General features: G+C 39.3%; 1 protein-coding gene across 4 annotated transcripts in view; it reads left to right on the top strand.

Annotated features, from left to right (window-relative positions):
* Positions 1-3,537: 3,537 nt before the first annotated feature.
* Positions 3,538-24,124, top strand: part of LOC106960520 (collagen alpha-1(XIV) chain-like) — a 113,384-nt gene continuing 92,797 nt past the window's right edge. For 3 of the 4 annotated variants that reach the window (XM_015053660.1, XM_015053658.1, XM_015053656.1), the window contains exons 1-3: positions 3,539-4,080; positions 7,021-7,136; positions 21,358-21,474. In XM_015053660.1, coding sequence (XP_014909146.1) covers positions 7,034-7,136; positions 21,358-21,474 — 220 coding nt within the window. In that variant the 5' untranslated portion in view covers positions 3,539-4,080; positions 7,021-7,033. Of the gene's footprint in view, positions 4,081-7,020; positions 7,137-21,357; positions 21,475-24,124 lie in introns of all 4 variants that reach the window. The other variant, XM_015053657.1, reaches the window with a different exon arrangement.

Below are 24,124 nucleotides of genomic sequence, written 5' to 3'. Positions count from 1 at the left end.
AGGAAAATAATTTTTTGTTTTGTTTTGTTTTTGTTTTTATGTTTTAAAAGAGAAGAAAACAAAACTTTTGCAAAATGAGGATTCTACTATGGATATTTGTGGAAAATGATGTGAAAAAAACAGTTTGAAGTTTCCAAACAAATGAAAGAAAAACCTAGATCTAGTAAAACATTACAAGTCCTTCTAGTATCCTGTTGTAGAAATTCAAGCCAACAATCGGGATTATATCTACATTATAAAGATTTCATTTTTTCTAAATCAATTTTAGCCACTTGCTTGCAGCAGGTTGCAGAGCCGAATCCGACCAAACTGTGTATTCTGCTGGATCAGCTCAGAGGAGAAGCTGCATCAGTGTGTGGTCCGCTGCTACCGAGCAGCTGATAAATAAAAAGATGATGACAGGAGGACAGGAAGAGAGGAAGAGGAAGGAGGGAGGAGCACAATTCTTCCTCACCTGATTATAGTCCTTGCAGCAGATGGACACTTGTTTAAATAAGTCAAGCATGCGTGTCTGTTTGGGCTCAAGAGGCACACCTGGAACAAAAGTATTCAGCGGTTTAAATCAGCCAGTCACTGGCACATTTCTCTTTCCCATGACTCCTACTTGTAACCCCTCAGGGCAAAGTCAGGGCGACGGCTCTGCAGCAGCGAAGCCATCTGCAGGGGCAGAGTTACACAGCTAGAATGTGTCTTTCCCACACACACACTGAGGAAAACACTGATTCATTGTGATTCTTAATTTTCTTCTGAAGGGAAATGTTTAGAATTTTAGTCCACAAATGTAAAAAAAAAAAAAAAAAATAACAAAAAAAAAAAGAAAATGGTTGAATTTACTGCAGGTTTGTAACATCACAACCCAAGATCTTTCATAAGAGTTCAACTCAAATTAGCTTGAAACACAGAGCCAAACAAAAGGAGACGTTATGAGGGATTGGTGACCTTTCCAGGGTGGCTCTCTGCCTCTCACTTTTAGTGGGAAAGGATCCAGCTGCCCTTTGACCCTGAGCAGGACAAAGCTGATGGAGAGACTTCAACTGGAACAGAATCAGCTTTATTGGTCATATGAATGCACAACAGACTGGCTCCAGCTGACAGGAACAGTATTATATTGAAGTTTTGTTTTTTCACTAAATATAGAATAATGCACAACAAAATACAACAAATAAGCCTGGGAAATATAGCGAGAACTGCCATGTGATGCATAGTTTTTGTAGATGTGAAAACTTTTTGGTAAATTGTTATTGACTCATTATTCTGATGTACTAAGTTGTTTTCAGAGGGAGGAACCTGAGGGAGTTTGTCCAGAGCCTGAATGAAAAGCGCCGCATTCGCCTGCCGCTTCTCTAAGGTCAATAAATCTTGGCACGATGACAGAGGAAACTTTTTTTTTTTTGCAGCACTTCTTCAGTTCACTGAAGTCAATTCCCATTATTTTGTATAGTTCCATCCAAATTAAATTTATAGGATTAGCAGCCTTTAGAGGATTTGTTAGTGGGACTCATTTAAGCTTTGGACGGAGTCCGTCTGCATATTGATCCCCGTTCTTGTCTCCTTCTTGAATTGGCAACATCCTGCTGGACCAACTGATAAAAATGCTCAAACAATCCTGTGATATAAGGACGTCTGAAGGGATGATTTGGGGTTTCACTAACTTCCTCTGTGTTTATAAAATAACGAGGTGAAGTCTGTGCTGTCTGGTTTTATGCACTCAGACCAATCGTACTTTGTTTTTACCATTAAAATAACTAAAACATCAATGAATGAAAAAATGAAATGAATGAAAACTACCATCAAATGTAAATTTTGGTAGATTTTTTTTCAAAAAATATTCACTGTTGATTAAAATCATTTAAAAAATATGAGGCTGGCTGTTTGGTACCACAAATAGAGTCATGGCAGGATACTGCTGCATTTTGCTGCAGACACTCTGATTTCATCCATTTTCACCAATAAATATAAATGCACTTTAAACAACTATTACACTTTAAAAACAGCTTATTGCAACTTATGCAAACTAAAGCACCAAAAACTTTATTTTGACAGAATTTAAACCCAACACTGTATAGTTATATTATCAATCATGATCCTCCATGTTGTAATTTTGTATGGTCATTGCTTTTGGCTTTTTCGTGCATATTAGTCTATAGATGACTCTTTCCATGTAATTCATGTGTCTGCTTGTCATGTTTCAGCCGGTATCTGCTCCTCTGCCGGGTTGTTTTCTGGTTTCTATCATTTTAATCTCAGTTCCATAGATTCCAGTGTTTTCCTTCCTGTGTATAATATCCTGATTCCCCCACTCACTCAGTTCTGCTCCCCTCACAGCTGACATTCATTCACAACAAATGAACTCACCTGTAAAGCTTTCCAGCAATCAGCTTCCTCAGTAGTAACGCACATTCACACGTCACTGCTTCTTCTGAGGTTTCTCCTTTGTCCTGTAAGTTCTCCCACAGTTTCTGGTCCTCCTGAGTTTTTCATCTCTTTGTGTGTCAGCATGAAATCTGAAGGTTTGGACTCTTAGTTACGTTTTAATGATACAAGAAAATCTCTATGATGACACTGATACATACCTATGTCTATGTTCTTTATTTTATTCTTACCAGGGAGAAGTTTTAGTTGTTTTCGTCACGTTTCTCCCTCCTTTCACCACATCTCTGTTCTTCTCACTTTCCTATCTATTTTCTTATGTTTCTTTATAGTAGTTTTGTCAATGAATGGAAAGCTAAACCAATACTAAAGGCTGAAAGACTTTCAGAAAACCACTTGACTGAATTCATCAAAACCATTTAAGTGTTACAAATATGGCGTCTTGGAAGTACAAGACTAAATAAATGTTTAAGACTTTTGCGTAAGTCTTTTTAGGTTTTTAGGTTTGGCAAAATGATTTTCTTTTTGTTCTTAAATTCAGAACTTTAAATATGCCAGAATTATTTTGTTCCCCTTTAAAAGATTTGTGAAGCCCAGATGATGATGGCTCTGTAAGCTTCTAGTTAATTTCACAGAATTTGACTTAAATGGAGGCAAAGCTGTGTATTTACTAAGAGAGAACACCTCAAGGCAGTATTTATGTAAAATCTCAGAAAAGGCAAATATTTCAGGAGGAACTGTGGATATCCTTAAGTCTGGATCATCCCTGGGTACAATTTCCAGATGCCTGAAGGTGCCAATTTCATCTGTTCAAACAATTATATCCAGCTATAAAGGCTATGGGAATGTCAGCCACAGCTTTTGGGAAGAAGACAGATTTGGTGTTTCACAAATTAAAATGAACTGGATGAAGCTGGTGAGTATTATCCATGGTGTGTGGATCCTGTGCCCAAAATGGGCTTAATGGGAAGAAATTACTCTAAAAATAACAATCAGACAGATTAGTTTGCAAAGTGTTGCTGCATTTAAAAGGTAAATTCAACACAAATTGAATTGGTGAGTGTAAATGTAGCAGGATTAACATCGCCTTTCGGGGGGGAGGGGGGGGATCAACACCTACGGGTGCGTCTCTGTGTGTTTTCAGTTCCGATTAAAAAGCAGTGTCATTGCTCCTTTAAAATCAAAGCTGGCAGCGCAGCAGGGCATGGCCAGGCACCTGCTCCGAGCGCACAGAGCCATCCTGAGACTTTCCCCCCTTACAAGTCAACACACAAAACAAGCGAGCATCACAAGTGACCTGCTGGGTCCTTTGAAGCCGCAGCTCACGGATTAAGTCGTCCGCGGCGGGTCCCACTGTGTCCGAGGAAGCGCACTGGAGGAGCCCGGGGGGCTGAGAGCGGTCTGACACCTGGAGGAGGATTCTCTGCAGCGCCACTGCTTCATGTTTGTCTCTCTATCTGACATGTACCCCGCCGAAGGAAAGGGTTGGGACGAGGAGGATCAGCCGAAGGGAGGGATGTCTGAATAACAAGGAGAGAAACACCCACTCTCCAGACTGACCGCGTCCCAAAAGGAGTGGGAGAAAAAGAGGGAGAGAGAGAGGAGCGCTTCAGGAGGAAGCAGCGGCAGCTCTCAGACATTTTTTGATTTTCAGAGGATCTCCTTTGGGGATTAAAAAAAAAAAGACGCTTTGAATTCATGAGTCCAGAGGTAGGAGCGCAATTTTATTTATTTTAATATACGCAGGAGTCTTTGAACGGCGCTGCATTTGGTATGCTGACTGATTATTTGGCTCAAATTGTGCTTGGAAACTTTGTTATGAATCAGTGAGCGATAGGCTGACAGGAAACCAGAGATGCACCTGTGTGCCGATGGCAGTTCAAATGGCAATTTAGAAAATTTATTTGAAACTTGATAAAGAAGAGTTTTTATTATTATTATTATTATTAAAATGGGGAAATGATTTTTGCACAGAAAGAACGTAGTTGGTGATTTCCAACAGGGGCGCCTCCAGAAAGTTTTCAGACAGACTGACCACATGGGGGCCCTTTAATCTTAGGGTGGCATTCTCAAAAAACAAAAAACAAAACTAAGTTTATTTATGCTGCAGCTAGATAGATAGAAGGTGGAGGCTATATTTAGAAATGGCAAAAAATATGACACCAATACATAAATAACCTTATCTTAAGCAAACATAATTAAAAAGTACACCTGAAAGTCTATGACTGTGTTTGGCAAATTATAGAGATGAACATTGCATCACTGACTTTCACACGCTCTCTATTCAATCTATTCATGTGCACATCTGCTATTGTTTTGTTTTTATGCCTCCTAACAATTTCAGAGAACGATTGCAAACTGTGTCCTGCATGCAGTGTTAGACAACAGCATTTACCTCTAATAAATTGATTAGCTAACAATCACGGTTACCTTTTAAATCTGGTATTTCTATTCGCCAAATTACAGGGTGGCAACTCTATCATTGTTAACCAGGAACATGACACAAGGCAGAGAGAAACAGTTTTGCCTTTCATTAAGAATTGCATGAAGAGAAAATGGGTCTGAAAAAGAACAAACAAAAACAAATCTTTGTATTTTATTGTTTGCTCTCTTCTGTGTGGTGCGTAGAAAGGCCTACTTTTGCTCAGTTCCTTTTAAGTCCCCCTTCATAAAGTCTGATTGTTTTCATTTTGAAAACAATGAAAGCTGCTGTCAATTTTCTGCTCTTTTAACACTGTTAGGTTTTCCTTCCTGAATGGATTGTTTTGATATGTAACGACTTATAAGAGATATTTGTGATTGAATGCTTGATCTAGAGTGATGAACAACTGGAACGGCATTAACATTATTTTTGAGTAAACAAATAATCTCCTTATTTTGTTTTAAAACTTTCAGCATATGCAAGTGCTGCAGAGAGAAAAAAAATGCTCATTTTCTGTTTTTATTTGAAAAAAAAACCCCACAAAGCTTTCGCACATCCTACCTTGTGCTTTGAGGATTATCTGTACAGTGAATTATTTATTTCAAGTCTGAGCAATCTAGATATATTGCTGTTGAACATGGTCATGATCCAGAAACATGGAAAAAGTTTTGCGAATGTTAACGGAGCACTTTTCAAAGGGAGAAAAGCAAATATTTTCTTCAAATTATAGTCTCTAATGATCATAATCCACAAGTCCTGTTCACAACCATCAATTCTCAGACTCTCATTTGTAACAATTTCCTTCACTTCTTTGTTGATAAGGTTCAGTCCACCAGGTCATTGATCCATCTGTCTATGCTGCCTGCTTGGCTGTCTTCAATCAGCTTGAGCCTGTTTCATTTTAATTTGTAAACAAAGTAGTTGGTGCAATGAAACCTTCAGGTTCTTCCTGCATATTTTTTAAAAACAGGTGCTCCTTCATTTCAACCCTCAGTTTTTACCAGTTAAAACAGCAGAGCGCTTCCCAGAGCTTACCTGCATTCATTTTAGTCATTCCAGTCTTGCTTCTGCTTTTATTTTATTTTTTGTTGTTGTTGTTGTTGTTATATTAACTTATGTATTGGCTCAATACTGTGCAGCACTTTAAAGGTTTTTCTTTTAAAATGCGGTTTATAGATACAAATATATTTGGAGTAGAAATAGCCTTTTGCTTAATCTCTGAGTTATAATCTTCAAATCAAACTCCAACTTTATGTCTGCAGACTATAAGATCTTTGTTTAGGCTAACATAGCTTTTGTTTTTGGTTTTTGTTTGTGTTAAATTTGAGATGATCAAAGGTTCCAGATTCATAAAAAAAATTCAAATGGAGTCAAGTCAAGTAACCAACTAAGTTATTCATACACTGAGCTGGACAAGATAGACACCAAATCTCCATCTATTGGAGATGCAAATAAGCTATTTCTTTTTGCTGTTGTGCAGCCCCATCACAGAAGACGCCCTGGACAGATAGCCATATCGTTCATAGCATTAAGTGCCACTGGCTCAGGGTTATATTTACTTTGTTCAGATCCAAATAATTATTGGTGCATGTGCTCTTTTATTCATGTGACTGTCAGCCAGGTTGTGTTGATCCCTTGAGTCAGATGATAAGGCGTCTTTAATGTTTCCATCTCTTCTGTAATAATGAGAGACAGACTGGGGGAGGTGGGGGAGGCAGGTGACTGAGTGGATGCAGAGAACAAAAAGTGAAAGGTGAAATGGGGAGATAGAGGAAAAGAGGAGAGGTTCTGTTGTGTTTGCTCTTTTCGTCAGACAAAAGGGCTCATCAAATGATCCCTTGGAACTGTCATTCAAACTACGGTCCTCCTCTCTGTCACTTTGTCCCTTCCTTCTGTTGGGCCTTTTGTTAATTTCTCAGCTTTTCTCTTCTTTCACACAAAGTCCTCTACTGTTTCTGCCCCAGTCTTCTCAGTGTAGGCGGGAGGGTCGACCACTGCTCTGTGGTCAGTCTAGACTACAGACTTCTGCTCTGTAAAGCAGGAGTTTAAGGCATGAATAACTGATTCCAGATCAGTGGATTGGACTGAGCTGCTCTTGACCCCCAGAGTCTGAAACGCCTTGGTGGCACTCAGGCTGCTTCTGTTTGCTTCTTTATACAGATTCCTTTAAATTCATCCGATCTCTACCTGGTTCCCTAACTAACTCAAACTTCTCCCTCTCCATGCAGGTCTAGACTGCTAATGTTGAGGATGTTGTTGATGGGAGAGGTCAGGTGGTGCTGTCTGGCCCCGCTGGTTTTACTTGTCTTTGTTTCCTGTGACCCCAGTAAGGCTCAGGGTCAAGGTAAGAACCCCTTCCTCATTTTTCTCTGTCTGTTTCTCACCATCCTAATAACATCCCCCCCATATCCAGTCATTCAGCTCCTCTAGATCATGTTCAGTAAAACCCCCTCGCTCCTCCACATCATGCTCCCTCCCTTCTACTGTTTCCTCTCCCGTGTTTTGATCCGTACAGGTCCCTTTGTTGTCTCTCTCTCTTTGACTCTCAGACTCTGATCAGATCCCATCAGACTCATCATCATACTGCCTTTGTATCATTATACCTTTTCACCCGGGGAGCATGGCACCTCCTGTCAAAGTATCATCCTTTTATTAAACGTATTGTGATTGCACGCCTCATGCTGTTGTAATTTCTCAGAGCAATTTGCTGCACAACGCATCACACCTCGGTGTGCTTCGCAATTAGACACGTTAAGCCCAGGTTGATCAAACCGAGAAGAAGTGATTCTTCTGGGTGAGCGTTTTAATTAGAGAATGTTAAAAATCCTGATGGATTTGTGCTTGTCAATAAGAAGCTGACATGTTAAAATGCTTCTTCTTACTACTGATGTCTGCTTTTGCTCTCTTATCCTGGGTCCCTACACATTTTTTATTTCAAATTTTTCGTCAAGTTTTCTGAATTCTCAGTTGCTTTAAACTCAAGTTTTAAAACATGCAACCTGCAAACCAGACAGACTGTAAGAAAGTCAAGGAAAATAAATAATTAGGGACAGAATGGTGGACGGATGCATGTATGAGTTTAGATGAATAAATTAATTACTATTCTGTGTGGATGAGTGCATGTGGACTGATAAATGGATCAATGAAGAGATGGATGCAAAGTTTTATACGTAGAAATGAATGCAGCCAAAACACACACATCTAATGAGTGAGTCCAGTTGTGTTGGATGAATCCTGAATTTAGAGGATAGTGGCTCCTGAGGAGCAGACCTGAAGAGCCCTGATTTACACACAAGGAGAGCGACTGAAGTCTGGAAGATATTTTCCCATGCTCTATTTTATCTATACTTATCTTGACCTGAATAAAGGCTTAAGTAAAATCCCATATATTGGCAAATGGTGTGTGGGAATCCAGCCCTAATCTGCATTACTCATTCTTCATCGGAATTAAACATTTAACACCCAAAGTGCACAATGACTCACATCCACTGCTGATGTTTTTCACTCACAGCGGGTTGCAGTAACTGCAGAAATGATTGTCTGAGCTCAGATATGATAACTTTATCGTCCATCACATTTGATATGGAGATATGTCTTGGACATATGGCAGAAATTTTTAATAGATGATAAACAAATAAAAATAAAAAATAAAAAACACAGAATTAACCAGTATAAACAAAACTCCAACTACATAAGCTTGAAATAATAAAAGCATATAAAACAGTATTTAAATCACTACATTGTTAAAAAAAAATAAAAGAATGTTCTAGTTATTATGTTACTATTTAAGGCATGGCTTGTTCAGAACCAACACAGCTGAAGGGATAAATGGGTTTTTGTTTATGTTAATGGGACCATCCATCTTCTACAAGATGGCAGCAGCTTAAATGAGGACTGCAGAAGATATCCTGAATCTGAGCCGCTTCTTTCTTTAAAGCATGTTCATGTAAATCAAGGAGAGGACACATTTGCTGGTGATGATTATCTTACCCGCCCGCTTGACTACCTGGTTGAGCTTATTTCTATGTTTAGCCAAAAGATTCCCAAACCAAAAACAATACTAAAGGGGGGAACACTTTCAATGAATCCCCAGTAGACCAGCTGTGTTTACTTGTGTTGAAGCTCCTTATCTTTCATAAGAGAAATAGACGCTATCTTGCCTCTTTATGCACACGGTCCATATTGGGCTGGAAGGTCAGCTTGTCATCTACGATTGCTCCCTTGAATTCAGTGACCTGTTCCACTGCCTGCCCTCTCCTGACAACAGGTCTAAGAAAAGGCTCAGTATTTCCCTTCGGGCATAATTCCCTGGATTCCCTTATTAGTCTCATGACTGAGTCATAGTGTGTGACATTATGTCACTCATCAGACTTCGGGAGAGTTTATTTGCATTTGGCGTCTACCGTCAAAACAACGGGTCGTGTGTGGACTGTAATCACACAGACATGATGCAGAGGGAGTCTTAAATATTTAGCTCTCCTCTCTTTGCATTTATGTGGAAGTATACAGTATGTGGGTGTGTGAGCAGCTTGTACGCCCTTTCAGGATCTCCATTCATGCTGAGTTCCTGATAACCAGAAAAGCTGCAGGTTTCATTTAAAGAATCTCTCATCGAAATATTGAAAATGCATTCTCTAATCAGTTTATCACATATGAATATTAATGATTAGAACTGTTTCGGTTTAAGGTTTTCTTTTGAGTTTTACTCCAGAGTGGATTGGGTTGGTCTGCTGTGTACGTCTATCGTTCTGCTGTAAACAAGCATTTTAAAAGAAAATATCAAGAGTACATTTTTGTGCTCAGACTCAATCTACATTAATCAGGTTAATTTTCTTTAATATTTTCCTCTCTTTATTTGGGAAAAAAAATTAAAAAAGTAAACAAGAAGTAAAGTAAAAAATTTTAAAAAGTAAACAAATGAAACCTGTACCAAGGTTTTACAAACTAAAGGTTCCCATACTGTTCCTGTGGTCTGAAATCCTTTTAATGAGACACCAGAGAAGCGCTGGAATAACTTTTCTCTAGCTGTACATCTATTGTATTAGTGTAGTGCTGCCCCCTCCCCACTTGTTTCTCCTTTTCACTTTTTTCTTGTTACAAGAATATTGCCAAATTTGGCTGTTTGCACATTTGCTGGCAACTTTATGGTCATTTTCTTCATGTTCTGTCTTTTTCTGTATCAGTAGTTGCATTACGAACTACTGCAGCTTTAAAGCTTCTCCTTTGCATTTGCCATGATGCTGCCACGTTTACATCAGCAGCAAACTTACTTGTGTTTTCTCTGAGCTTCAAAATGTCCAAATATTATAGATTATTATAGCTTTCATAATAACTACTCAGTACAATACATTAATTTCAGCAGCAGTATGAATAATTGATTTAATGTTATCTTTTGAAGCAATTAGATTATTTTAAGCATCTTTTTATGTTTTTTGCTAAAATAGTAGCAGAAAACATAGCAGTACTGATGATGGGAGAATTTCATACTGATCCAATATTACTGACTGCGCTACCGACGCTGCACCAGAAGGAGGCAATAATATTGATATTAACAATATCAGAACTGAAAGCAAGCAGATCCTGAGTATTCGTAAAGCAGCGCCAGGCTAAAGATTTTATTTAAAATTTGCTGACAGGTATGAAGTTAGCTATTATGACCTAATCTTTAATTCCAGATGGATTCACCACAAATACAATTTTTGAATTTCCACTTTATGTCTAAAAATCACAGTTTTAGTCACCAAAATTTTAATTAGTGTGGACAGGGTTCAAACTCAATCTGCATCTGCCTTTTTTAAAACTATTTGCATCAATGTTAACAGGGCGTTTTAGTTTATTCTTTCCTTTTTCTTTCTCCTGCACTCCATATTTCTCACCTCTAATCAGCATTTCTTTCATGTTGCGTTGGAAGACTGCGGTTTGATCCTAGTCAATCACAACTAAACAGGAGTGACCCCCCAGATGCTGGAGGAAGTGCTCCTCCGTCCCTTCATTAGGGAGGTCATTAATGTCTGCTGGGTCTGCTTCTGTAAGCTGCAACATCTGGTCACTGTGGATTTGAGCTGGAGGATTAGAGAGCGCTCCGCTCATTCAGGATGTTTGCATATGGTACTGAAATGTCTTGATGTTGTCAGGGTCTCCCTCCAACGGGGTGCGCCAGAGCAGGAAGTTTTATTACGAGGAAGGAAATGCCGCCACTGGTCTGGAACTTAAGCAAGACAATCGGTACCTGGATTGCTTCTTCATCTGTGCATCCTTCGGTTCGTCTGCCATGTAGTGTCTCCAGTAGCTGCCACTAACGCAACATTTACCCTTTCAAAATGCTTCTCTTTCTGACTGAGTCCTTAAAGTTTCCCCAGACATACAGTAAATATTTATCCAAAGATGCAGATGCTTTCATTCTAACCATGTGTAAATGCTGTCAGCTTCAGCAGATGTACTCATGACTTGGGCAGTCAGTTTGTGTTTGACCTGCATTCAGCTTCTTCTTAATGTCAGCAAAGTCTGTAGTGTCGTTCTGTACACTTTTGATAAGCCTGAATGTTACACCTGCAGCTTAAATTATCAAGCTCCTGTTTCAGCCTGTGAATGTAGGTTGAGGATGGGATTAGCCACGGCAGAGAGGAACCAGAATATCAGCAAACTATCATGCTCGCAGCAGTACTGCTGACAAGAAGACTTCCCACTATATTTAGTATACCACTGAAGGCTGCAGGTAGTCCGTGCCGTTCTGCAAATAGACATTTAAGGGAAAGGAACAAAACATTTCCACTCTTCATATGTCCTTAAAAATTTCAGTTTTTTATGAGAGTTTTCAGGTTTCGTTCAACAGAGGGTCAGGAGGTTTCCTAACAATATTAGGATTCAGCATCACAGATGTCTGGTTTAATATTTCTGAATAATTTCTATTCACCATCAGGTCATGGAGGTAACGGGGGTGCAGGAGAGAAACCTAGATATCTCTCTCCCTGCTGATACCCTCCAGCATATTACGGAGGTCCAGAGTAATTCCCAGAGCAGAAGGAAATACATGTCCTGTTAGTGAGTTCTAAGTCAACTTTGGGGTCTTCTTCCAGTGGATCTTACCCACAAAACCTCCAAACAGAAGTAGCCGACTTGCATTCTTGCTCAAATTACCTAAACTGACTTGTTCTTGCAGAGGCTTTTCTCTGAGCTCAGATGAATAATGGAGCCCCTCACCTTCTCTCAGAGGCTAGGTCCAGCCAGCCAATGGAGAAAGCTGATTTGAGCTGCCTCTCCTGGCCACAGATGAGGAGTGCAACATAGAAGGATTGTTATGTTGAGGGCTTCAGGGCAAGAGTGTGCCTCAAGAGGAGTAGCTCAAGAATCTTTGTCTTATTTATGAATGATGGTGGAATGTTGCAGGAGATGGATTGAAGAACTGGCGCCTTGTTTGCAGGCGTTGCACTCGTCTGCCATGTTGAAGAAAATCAGATCCATGAAGCAAAGCTCTGAAGATATTTGAGCCAAACAAGTTTTGAAAAGAAGCAAAAATGTTCAAGGCAAACACAATGGAGTGCTACAGGATAGGATACAGAAAACTGCACCAGTACAGTTACCACTTGTTAGCAATAGTAATGAGACGAAAAATGAGTCATTCACAGAGTGAGTCTGGTTCAAAAAGAGAATGCATCCAATAGATTAAGCCATCAAAAGCAGTCCACACTAAACTAATTCAAGAATGGCTTTTAGCATGCTGGAGTCTGAAGGTCTACCTGCATGTTTTCATCGGTTTGCAGTGGAGCCGTAGCAGTGGAGCGCACAGTAGATTGTCAAGTGTTCCTCAAACTTGCATGAAAGAGTCAAAGCAACACTGCAGGTTTGTTTTTGATGAGGGAATAACATTATAACATGATGTAAAAAAAAAAAAAAAAGTCTATTTTATATAATACCACTCATTTAAAGTATTACACCCCCAAAGAAACTCTACTGGTTACAGTGGTAGTATTGAATGTCTAATAACCTCAATTCTCTATCAATAATTTTGTCTAAGTTCAGTATAGCTTAATTTACACTTGTGTAATTTCAGGAAGCAGCATTTGGACATAATTCTTATCCTTTGTTGTGCTGCAGCTTTCTTCTGTCCGACCCATGAGAACCGCTACGACTGTTCTTTTTTTTAAAAAAAAAATAAGTAAATCAAGCTGTCAACAATCTGCTTCTTAATGTTCTTTAAATACATGTATTTCTAAAACTTTAGACAGACCGGCGAACGAAAATGCAGATTTGGCTCTCAGTTTATTCTTCTCCGGAGGGTAGTGACCGATACCTTATGTTCCTGTTTTCAGCCGACTTCATTCCCAGGCAGCTAAATCTCTTTTTAAAATATGTATTCATATATTCAGCTCTGAATAAGTCATGCATCGTAAAGATTTTATTGGAGACGTGGGTTGGTGTTTGTTGCTTCATGGCTTTGTGCGTGTTCACTTGCATGGTTAATTACCGGGATTGATTTTTGTCAATTAGCTGGCAGCCCGGATCAATATTTAGCTTCAGGATATATCAAAAGAGATTATGTGCTAAAATGCATATTTGCACAAATATTGCACTTTTTGTGTGTATAGGTGTATGCGTGTGTGTGTGTGTGTGTAGTGCATTACTATTACTGAGAGTGTTGGGCAGTAGTTTCACTTCTAATGACCAAGGGGAGAAGCCAATGATGGGAAATCATTTATTCATAAACAAAAGCGGTGATGAGATGGGACAACCTGTTTTGAATTTAAAAACTGTCAAATTATCTGAGCCGCAGCTGCTGTCACCTTCTCATCTGGCTCTGCTGACTGCAATCCAGCCTGTCACGATCATCTGCAGCCTCACACTAAAAAAAGAGCGTCGAGTTAGCAGAGAGGCACCGCGGCCCTCTAATACCGACGGAGAGTATTGATGATTCTCATGGCCTGCTGTGACTATAAATGAGCAGCATTAACTGATGAATGCTTTGAAAGCCCTTTAGGAGAAAGTTACAGACTATAAAAGCAGTGTGACTGGTGAGTGCACCGCTTCCTTTACCGTATCCAGGTCACTCTACATCCAGAATGCATGCATAAGCTAAATTACACAGCACTGAAGGTACAAACAGGGAGCGTCAGCTAAAGCAGCAGCTGTGTGACAAGCATGAAATAGACTACAAGCTTTTCAGAACATAAATATTCTTTTTCTAAAAGATTGTGCTGATGTTAAAGTTGAGCAGATATTGCATTTGAGCGCAACTCTCTCCTCCTAGCCTTTTTTCTGCCCCACATAACAAAACGAATATAAATGTTCAGGGACAACAACGAGTTTGTGCCTTAAATTTGATGAGCTTGGACAAAGTTTGTCAAGAACATATTTTTGAATTGTACTTTAGACAAATGGTGAAAATGGCACTGCAGGGGGGCAAAACCTACTTTTCTTCCCCACTGAGACATATGAAGAGGTTGTGAATTTTGTATTCATGACACTCTGCAAAATAAATAAATAAATAAATAAAATATCCCACAAGACAAACAATCCCTCAGTGCTACTGAGTTTAAGAATAGTGTGAATATTTATAAGCCTTTAGTATCTGTCATATAATCTGATTTTTGAAGCAGCAACCTTCAAATGTCAGTGCAGGTTTTAGCTCCGAGATGCACCACAAATCCATATTGAGCAAATGAAAACGCTGCAAATACTTTTGCAGGCTTAAACAGTTTGCCCTGTTATCCTTTCTTCCCATCTGCAATTATGATGATTTTGGCATACTGCTAATGGAAACCTAACATTTAGTTTTTCAGAAAATCTAAATATTACCTAAAACCAAATAAAAGATTTTATTACACAGAAGTCAGCCTTCTGTTGACATACTGTGATTGTATCCACTCAGTATTTGATCAGGGCTCCTTTTGCTTGAATTGTTGCATTTATTGCAGCATAAAATAGAAACGATCATCCCGTGTTTCTGCGGAGGCATTAGGGAAGCAGAGGTTCCTTTAACACCATGCCTTCAGTTTTCTGATGTAATTTATCTTCATGGTGAAAATACTGTTATATAGTAATCTCATTTAATAGATTCTCTGTAGGATTAGCAGTTTGTTGGCTTATTCAAACAGAGGGATACTATTGTTCTTTAACCAGTATTGATTCATTTTGAGAGAGTCAGCCAATGGAAAGTCCTGCTCTAAAATTAAGTAGCGTTTTCGTGAAACTTGTCAGCAAGCAGGAAGCATGAAAACTGCAAAACTCTCCAAATCACCACTAATTGGAAACTTCACACCGAACCTCAAGCAACGTGGCTTCTCTCTACTGTATTTACAGACTCTGTGTTCTTAATTTTATAACAGAAAATTAACTTTTATCTGAAAAGATAACTTCGGACCACTGAGGCCTCCTCTTCACACCAGGAGTCCAGCAGTCGTATTGCCAGAGTCCTGGCTGAGTCCTCATAGCTCTGACTCCAGCTGCTTTCAATACCTTGAAAATCTACCCCAATCTCTTCAATGGGCTTTTCTTTATAATCCTATCAAGGCTGCATTTGACCCTGTTGCTCATGCACTTTTTCCTCACACATCTTTTCTTCCGCTCAATCTTTCACTGATATATTTGGATGCAGCCCTCTGTGAACAGCCAGCTTGTTCAGCAGTGATCATTTGTGAGTCACCCTGCAAGGACTCTCCTTGCACAGGTCACAGCAAAAACAATTATGAGTTAAAACATCCCTATAGATCTTATTTCTTTTAGTTTAGTTCAGTTTTTAACAGGGCAATTCACTTTAATCATCTTATGTCAGTTTAGCATGCATCTGTGCTAAATATGGCTATGAAAGCTAAAGGTCATCTGCAGTACCAGGATGATGGTTTCGAATATGATTAATGCATTAAATCACACGATTAAGTTATAAAATACTGAAGAATAAAGAACAAGACCAAATAAACAAAACAAAAACATGTTTAATATTCAACAGACACTAATCCACACATGATCACAGATGTGATTTGTTCCTAACCACTGTTTAATAGATTTAGAAAACCGCCTGGAAGATTGTAATGTTCCTCGGTTCTGTCATTAAAATATTCAAAGCATGAGCTGCCCTATGCTGATTGCATTAACAGAAATAAACACTTCATATATTTCACTCTGTGTGTACATGAATCTAAATCACGAGTTTCTTTAATGGAGACTCTAACGTAGTGAGTTGTTTGAACACATCAACTACATAAACGTTTGCATATGATTTAACACATAATCAGTAATGACAGAGGTTTGATTATCTTATTGGTTCTTCTTCTTGTTCATTATTATTGCTAGTATTATTTAAATGCTCAACCTTGACCAAATGACTGAAGGGGACTGATAGGGCAACAGTGTAATCATGCAGCTTAGTATTCAGTCTTACACACACACTCAGTGCAGCAGCCAGATGACTGCTGGAAGAAAAAGGCATTACTTACACAAGGATGCAATGAAAGGCGGCAAAAAGGCATTAATTCACAGAAGCACAAGAAGGAGTGTAAGGTGGTGACGGAGGGGGTGAAATAACACGTGAAAAAAAGAGCAGAATGGGATGAGAGGCAGACGGTTTAAACCTGAAGATGTGATAAAACAGAGAACGGTTCCATGAGAGCGGTGGAGGAGATAAAAAGAGGGGAGAGGTGGATAGAAGCCGGAGTGGATTTGCGCTAAGTGCTGTCTCTTCCGTGAGCAGAGTAGTTTGTGTACAAACGAGACGGCCGCCACGTTGAGTGAGCACGCCCGGGCGTTCTCCCTCGGGTTCGGTACAGGATGGCTATCTTGCGGTGACAGAGCGAGCATTTGTCATCCATAAATCCTGAGCATTAGCAGAGCTCCTGCAGCCTGAATACTCGGCGGAGTCAGTACCAGGCTTATCTGGAGAGACAAGGAGAGGGTAGCCAGAGACTTAAAGCAAGGAAGGAAAAAAAAATGAAGTAGAAATGTTGTCGAGAGGATAAAAGAGGAAGGAAAATCAAAGTGTGACTGATATGAGATGACGTTGAGAAGGAAACAGCTGTAAAAAAAAGAGAGAGTTGGAGAAGAAAGGGATAAAAGATTAAAATGAGAAGGAAGGTGATGCTAAGGAATGGTAAAGAGGAGACTGAAAAGTCAGCAATTTCAAAGATAAACATGGGTTAGGACAAAAAAAGATTTTTGAATGAATGTTGAATAGATTCCAAAGAGCAGTGAAGAATAAGAGTGGAGGGTGAGGTGGAAGTAAAGAATAGGAGAAGAGATGTTTGGGGGGAAAAAAACAACTTCAAATCAAATCAAATCAGAAGATGAGAAGTTTCTCTGTTGCAGCAGAAGTGGAGGACAATGACTGAGAGGAGGGTGGGAGAGTGACGCACCGGTGAGCATTTACTCATCAGTCAGGATTCCCTCTGAACTCTTTCTGCTCGTAATCCTGACAGGAATCATCCCCCTTTTCAGACCGGAAATCTCAAACTGTGTTTGCTTCACGTTAGCCCACATAATTCCAGCTCATACAGCTGAATGACATCTTTAGTCTGCACACTGAAAGAGAGATAACCCAAGCTCAAATTTTAGAAAAAGGAGAGTATGTGAACTATACATTAGGAATGAATTAGCATTTATTTCACATTGACGATTTGGCAACTTTTTTTCCCGGAGTGCTTGAAGAAATTGCTGTTTGGGTTTATGGGTATAATATTAATTATTCTGTTATTGTTTGTCTTTACTAATTCTGTTGTGGTTTTTGTTTTGTATTTTAGAAATTACTCACTTGTTCCTGCTGTCTTGGCTCAATTAGCTTTGTATTTACCTCCATCACAGCATCTGAAAAGCAGAAATAGCGGTTCATCAAGGTAACTTTGTGTAAATGTAGTTTTAAGTAATGCCGGTTCAATTGTTGGCCATTTGAGGGAGCTTTTGTGCGAGCAAAATCCTTTGCTCGCACAAAGGATTTTTGGATTTGCAAAGGTGATATTAGAAACCTACTTCTTGGAGTCTCTGCATAATCTATCGTTTATATATTAGTTTTAAAAAAATCTAACAATGAACTTCTACCTTCAGCTTAATGATGCTTCTTGCAGTCGTTTGTTTAACCACGCAGAGCTTTATTGACATGCCAAAATCTGCCTAGATTTGCTGCTGCTTTTGATATTAGACACAATATGAAGTCCACAGAACGTGATATTGTGAGACACAGAGAAACACTATTGAATGCATGAAATGTGGGCACTCCTATCCAGAAAGAAAATGTGAAATGTGGAGCGGTTGGATAATATTTACGGCCATATGGTGATAAACAAGAACAGACGTGTGAGATTGTCGAAGGGTAATCAGAGGCCCTCGTGTTCTGTTGGCATCCTGGGGTGATTTCCAAAAGTCATTCATCAAAATTTTATGCCGATACAATCATCATCCTGCTCATAGATCTCGACATCCAGACATATGGTGGGCTCAATTTATGTTTCTTATAGGTTTGTTCCATAATTCAGTAGGTGAGTGTGATCATTCACATGCAAAGCAAAAGTAGGGGCACTCCAGGCAATTTTCACCCAATTATAAAGATCCTACCTACTCACTTCACCTACCATCAAACACACTAAGTGATACCAAGGTAGTAATCTTCTGAGCGCCATCATGCACTGAAAATTATTCATAGATTTTTATTGTGTGGTATAATTATACATCTTCAGCCCGTGCATTTAGAATATTGGATAGGTGCCATAGTGTTGCCTCTTAAGAAACGCGGCAAGGAAAGTGTAAAACTTAAAGTGTTATATTGCCATCTTTGCAAATTACAATAGAGCATGAAATATCACAAAGGGATGTGATTCTTTTGATTGACTTTGCTTTTGTGCCTAAGTGCCAGGAGTTGCTCAACTCCATAAGTAAAAAGTTAAGCAAGCACTGACATTAGCGTCTGTTAAATAATGCATTTACATTTTTTTTCTATATATTTGAACAAAAATAATGTGATTTAAAAAAAAAAAAAATGTCATGTTTTCCAAAACCTATAAGATGCTAAGGCAGTCAATTTTACAATTTGTCAATTTATGAAAATTCTTGAAAATGTAACATTTTTTGCTGGGTTTGCTTTTGATTGACTTGGCTCTTTTTTAAGGTCAGTGATGGGACATGATAAAAAATATTTAATTAATCACTTAATTGTAAATAATTAATAGCTTTAATTGTATGCTTAGCCAATTTTATTGAATGGCTGAATCAATAACTAGACACATGAAGCATGCATTACGATCTTATGCAGATATTTGTAGCTCAACCTGGTCTGTGCTAGAATGTTAATTAACACAGGTCCACAGACAGTTTCATATGTATTGGATGTAACTTTTAGAATGTGCAGCGTAAAAATGTTTTTCCCTGTTTTGTCTGTTTCATTTTGATTATTTTTAATGCGATTATAATGTCAACACATTAAAAATAAATCCGAGCTTTTGCTTTGTTAAGACAGTGGCGTTTTACTATGAATATATTAATAAATTGTATTCTCTTCACTAATAAGAATAACATGCAGTTTCTTTCTAAATGTCTTCTGGACAACCGGCAGTAAAGGCACTAATGACACAAACTGCCTCAGAGTACGATGTGGGAAGAAAGCCGACATAATCGACCATGAGTCATGAGCTGCTGAATTGTCAGCCAGGACTGCTGATGGACCCCGTGGACCCAGAATGACTCCTTGTAGCTGTTTTATCAGTCGAATGTTGAATAAAGGACCCAAACGCCGGCAGGCAGGCTGGTGCAGAAACAAAGGCGGCCGATTTAATAACGACAGCTGAAAAAACAAAACCCACAATGCAAAATACAAAACATGATGCAAACCAGAGGAACACGGTGGCAACGCAGTTTCACATTTATGCAAAGTAAAAGCAACTTTCTAGGCAACTGCTAACCTCTGTCATGAAACGGATGTGTGGTGGATGCTGTTACCACCACCATCACAGCACCTTAAATCTTTTGCTGTTTCAGATACCATAAAACAAATTTAACAAAAAAATTATATTTGAAAAGAACTGTTCATGGAGATGACCTGTCCAGGGTGACCCCGCCTCTCGCCCGTCGACAGCTGGAGTCAGGCACCAGCACCCCTGCCAGGATAAGGGTGCGGTAAAATGGATGGACGTTCATGGAGATTAAATAAAAAAAATTAAGACTGACCAATTTTGTTCATTTGCCCCTACTGAGCAGACAGAAGTTTGGAATAAAGTAATTTCAAGGTCCAGCTATCCATTGCAGGCATACAGAAAATCCAGCATTAATGCTCCACCTTCTCTTTCACACATGGCCAGTCTTGGCCCCAGAAACCCGAGATATTCGCTGCCAAATGCAGAACTCCAGGCTCAGAACGAAAACCTAAAATCAATGTTATCAAGGAGTCTGCAGAGGTGGTCCACTGAGGCCCAGTGAGGGTCCCACAGGCAGAAGCAGCAGAATCAGGACTTTCTACACATGCAGAAGATGTATCTTGAAATGCAATTTAAAATTAACAAATGCAGAAAACAGAGACTCGGGAAGGTCCGTTTGGGACGGATGGAGAGAGAAAAACAACTTAAAACAAAATGACACATACAACATGACATATTCCTTTATAAAATCCATTGTCTGAACCATACATTTATAAATGCTTTACATAAATTCAATCACTTCTGCAGGTTTTGTCCTGTTACATCCGTTATATCTCTGTGTGTACATATATTGTCGTTGTCTAACTTGAAGTTTAATTTCCACCCCAGTCTTACGTCTTTTGCTGGCACATATCAAGTTTCCCATGGAGGGAAAAAAACAAATCAGCTTTCACAGCATGTTTACTCCCGTACATGGTTTGTGGGACACTGCAAGCTAAACTTTTTATGACTGTCATTCGGCAAAGTATTTCTTTATACCAATCTTCCATGAAGGGCAGATTACTTGAGTGCATGACTCTACAAATGTTCTACAGATTCTCCTACCTGCATCTCCTACAAAGTTACTGGTGTGTATTCACAAAAAATGTAATCCATATTTTTTCCCCCCAACCAAGTGACAATTATGTGCTACTTTGTTCTGGAGGAGTTCGCAGCTTCAACCTCCGCTCTGTCGTTTTTGTGACACTTCACCCGCCTTGCCTGCTGGCGGTGATCAGAGGGCCCAGAGGCGCCGGTGCATGGCAGCCCTGCTTCTGTCAGACTGCCTCAGGGCAGCTGAGGCTACTATGTAGCTTATAGCAGTGTGTAAATGTGTGCATGAATGTGTGAATGACTGAGTGTAGTGTGAAGTGATTTGGGGTCGTCTGGACTTTATAAAGCGCTATACAAGTACATGCCATAACATTTCATCAACATATGTGGCTGTATAGTGACAGGGTGTAAAAATATCATATTTATTCCATCTTTAGCTGTTTGAACTCCCAATCTGAGCTTCATTCCAACTTCTTCCTTCCTGTTTCCTTGTTTCATCTTATTCTGCAGCTTTCAGATCCCTTCTAAATACTTTTTAAGACATGTCTAATGATGCTTAGGAACTTTTCGGGTCACAAAGTTTTCTTTAATTAGACACAGGTCTCTTTTTGCATGCTTGTGTCTGGTAAGTGTTGCCTTTCTCTTCAGTTCCAGCTCCGAGGAGGCTCCGTTTCAAAGTGCACAGTTCCCGCAGACTCCTAGTTTCATGGAGGCAGCCCAAAGGAGATGTCGACAGCTATTTATTTCTCTACAACAGCTTACCAGGTAGGATCCTCTACAGTACACACATGAACAGAATATACACACACACAAAAACATAATACACACATACACACACACACACACACAGATAAAACACTATGTCAAAGAGTAGTGTAACTGCAGGAACCCGAGGAAAGAATTAGGAACTGGATTTTTTTTTTTTTTTTTTTTATCTGCCAAGAAGGATTATGTAATTTACTTCTTATCAAAACTCCTTTGAACAAATTTCACTTCTGGGAGATCTGCAGACCTCAAAGTTTGTTCTGCACCCTTGCCAATTTGGAGGGCGTGGGGGAGTGTTTCTGCTGAATATGTGTGGCTTGTCAGCAGATTGTTAAAAGAGGGACTAATAGAGGGGACAGTAGCTGGACCACTTTCTAACTCACACTGGAGGTCGGTCTGGGTTAGCTGAGGAATGCATCATGTTCTGCTTTGTTTTGCACCTGTCACACGCTGATCAATGTGCAGATGCAGTGCATCCACAGCCTGGGAGAAATCACCCTAATCATCGCTGAGAACATCCTCATCCTGTAGTCGCAGTGCGCCTGCATTCATAGCCAAGACTCAGGCACTTCACTGTTACTGCATTACCGTCTGCATCTGGTCATAAAGCTGGGCTTAACATTACAGTCGATTCTTTTACATCCTGCGTTAAAAGGGAATATGCAGGAATAGGGATTCTCCCATAAAACTCATATCATGAGAATAGAACTAAAATTCAGCTTCGTGGCTCCTTCCGTCTCAGGGAAAAGAACAGCTTATTGCTGAAAATGCAGTTTCAGGTAATTAATTTCAGCACAATCTTTGCTGCATTCATATGGTTAATAAAGCCTTTTCTGACCACAGTGAAAAGAATGAAATTGTGTTCCTTCCTTCTTGTTTCTGAGTCAGATGGGGAGAATGATGGAGCTGGTTCAGAGCTGCTGAGGTAACATCTCTATAGATCACAAAGGATTTATTTAGATTAGTCACTGACCCTTTGGGTCAGGATAATATTCCTGTTCTACACAGACAGACAGAGCTAGGTTTTTATGAAAGAAGATCAGATCGATTTCACAGGGGAAAATGACTGGCTGGATGTTTTCTTAATCTTCTTCCTGTTTTTGTTCCCAGTGAGTTTCTCTTAAAATCGGGTTGTCGTTGCGGCTGATTAAATTCAGGAGAGAATCTCTGCCTCTTCACCTCGCTGATGGGTTTCTGTACGACATGCAACACAGAAACCCAACACCATGCCCAACAGGTGGAACAGTGTTTTTTAGGCTGAACGCCTCACATTGAATCCTCCAGACATTTCTTTTATATGTCGTGCACCTGATGAGTTCAATCTTTGTCTTGTCTGACTGTAAAATCTCAGAAGACTTTCGATTGGTCCTGCTGTAAGTTTCTGTTTTGACTTCTCCCTAAGTTGGCGTTGAGAAGTGTCGAAATTATAAGTAACTGGTTATAAACCCAGGAAAGCAGCGCGAGCACATGACAGTGAAGAGCTGACAAATATCAAATTGTTGGTAGCTTTTTCAATTCAAGGTTTAAAATGTGCGTGGTTTCCCTGCAACATTGGAAACTGATCTAATTTCAAATAGCAGGGTGTGTATGCATATATTTGAGTCTTTGTGTATAATTTTGAAATGGTTCAATAATTAACTTCTGTGAATGAGGAGAGTGTTTCTGTCTCATCCCTTATTGTGCACTTCTGCTTTTTTCATTTCTTTGTATAGATTTGTTATTTTGATTATCTTTCCCCTCCAGCCCAGTTTATTCACTCAGTTTCTTCATTACCTGAGTTTTGGATTTGTATTGTGGACTCAGTATTATCTTCTCATTATAGTTTATTCCTTCTGTTAGTTTAGTTTCTCTTTTTAGCTATTTGGTTTTTTTTTTGTTAGATTTGGTATTTATTCTTGTTATTGTTTAGGCTCTCTTCCTTCTGCCTTCATCTTTGTTTTAGTCGCGTTGTCATTTGCTCCCCAGCTACTAGTCATGTTCTTGTCTAGTCTTACTCCCTTCACAGCTGCAGCTGGTTACCTCTGATTAGCTCCTTTATCATGTCCACTCCCGTGGTTCATTCGTTGTTCTGTTTTATTGTTACGCTCTGCCGCCTCTCCATGTTCTGGGTTTCCAGGTTTTGTAAGTTTTAGACTTGTGTTCATTAAACCATGTGGCTCATATGACCGCTCTGTTCTCCTGACTGCAGGACGTTGTGTGTAACCTTCTGCAGTTTACTCTGTAGCTCTCTGGCTGGGACACACTAAGCTTAGAGTTTGCAGGAAGGGAAGAATAGACGCACACACACACACACAAGGGAATAATTCACATTTGCAGGATTTTATATGATTAATGTAAACTTGTCTCCACAGTGGTATTACACTTTAGTTTGTTTCTGCAGCTACAGTTTAGAAACATTTGTGAAATTTATGTCAACTCTAAGGATGAAATTTTACCATCGTCAACCTGCAACAATTTAGTAACCTGTCAAAGGCAGATCCAGAAGGTCAATAAAAGCACAGAAAGCATCTAGCAGAAGGGAAGAACAGAAAACCAAACACAAAATCAAGATAATAATATTAGATTTTTTTTTTCTATCCACATTTAACCGCTTGTATTTGTCAGGTATATGGTCTATATGAGAATTGCATAAATAAATCCACATAACAAA

Source organism: Poecilia latipinna, unplaced genomic scaffold (assembly GCF_001443285.1).
Source record: "Poecilia latipinna isolate Pla-1442-1.1 unplaced genomic scaffold, P_latipinna-1.0 Scaffold1190, whole genome shotgun sequence".
NCBI lineage: Eukaryota > Metazoa > Chordata > Actinopteri > Cyprinodontiformes > Poeciliidae > Poecilia > Poecilia latipinna.
Note: the sequence above shows the minus strand (reverse complement) of the source record. Positions and strands in the feature narration are given on the sequence as shown.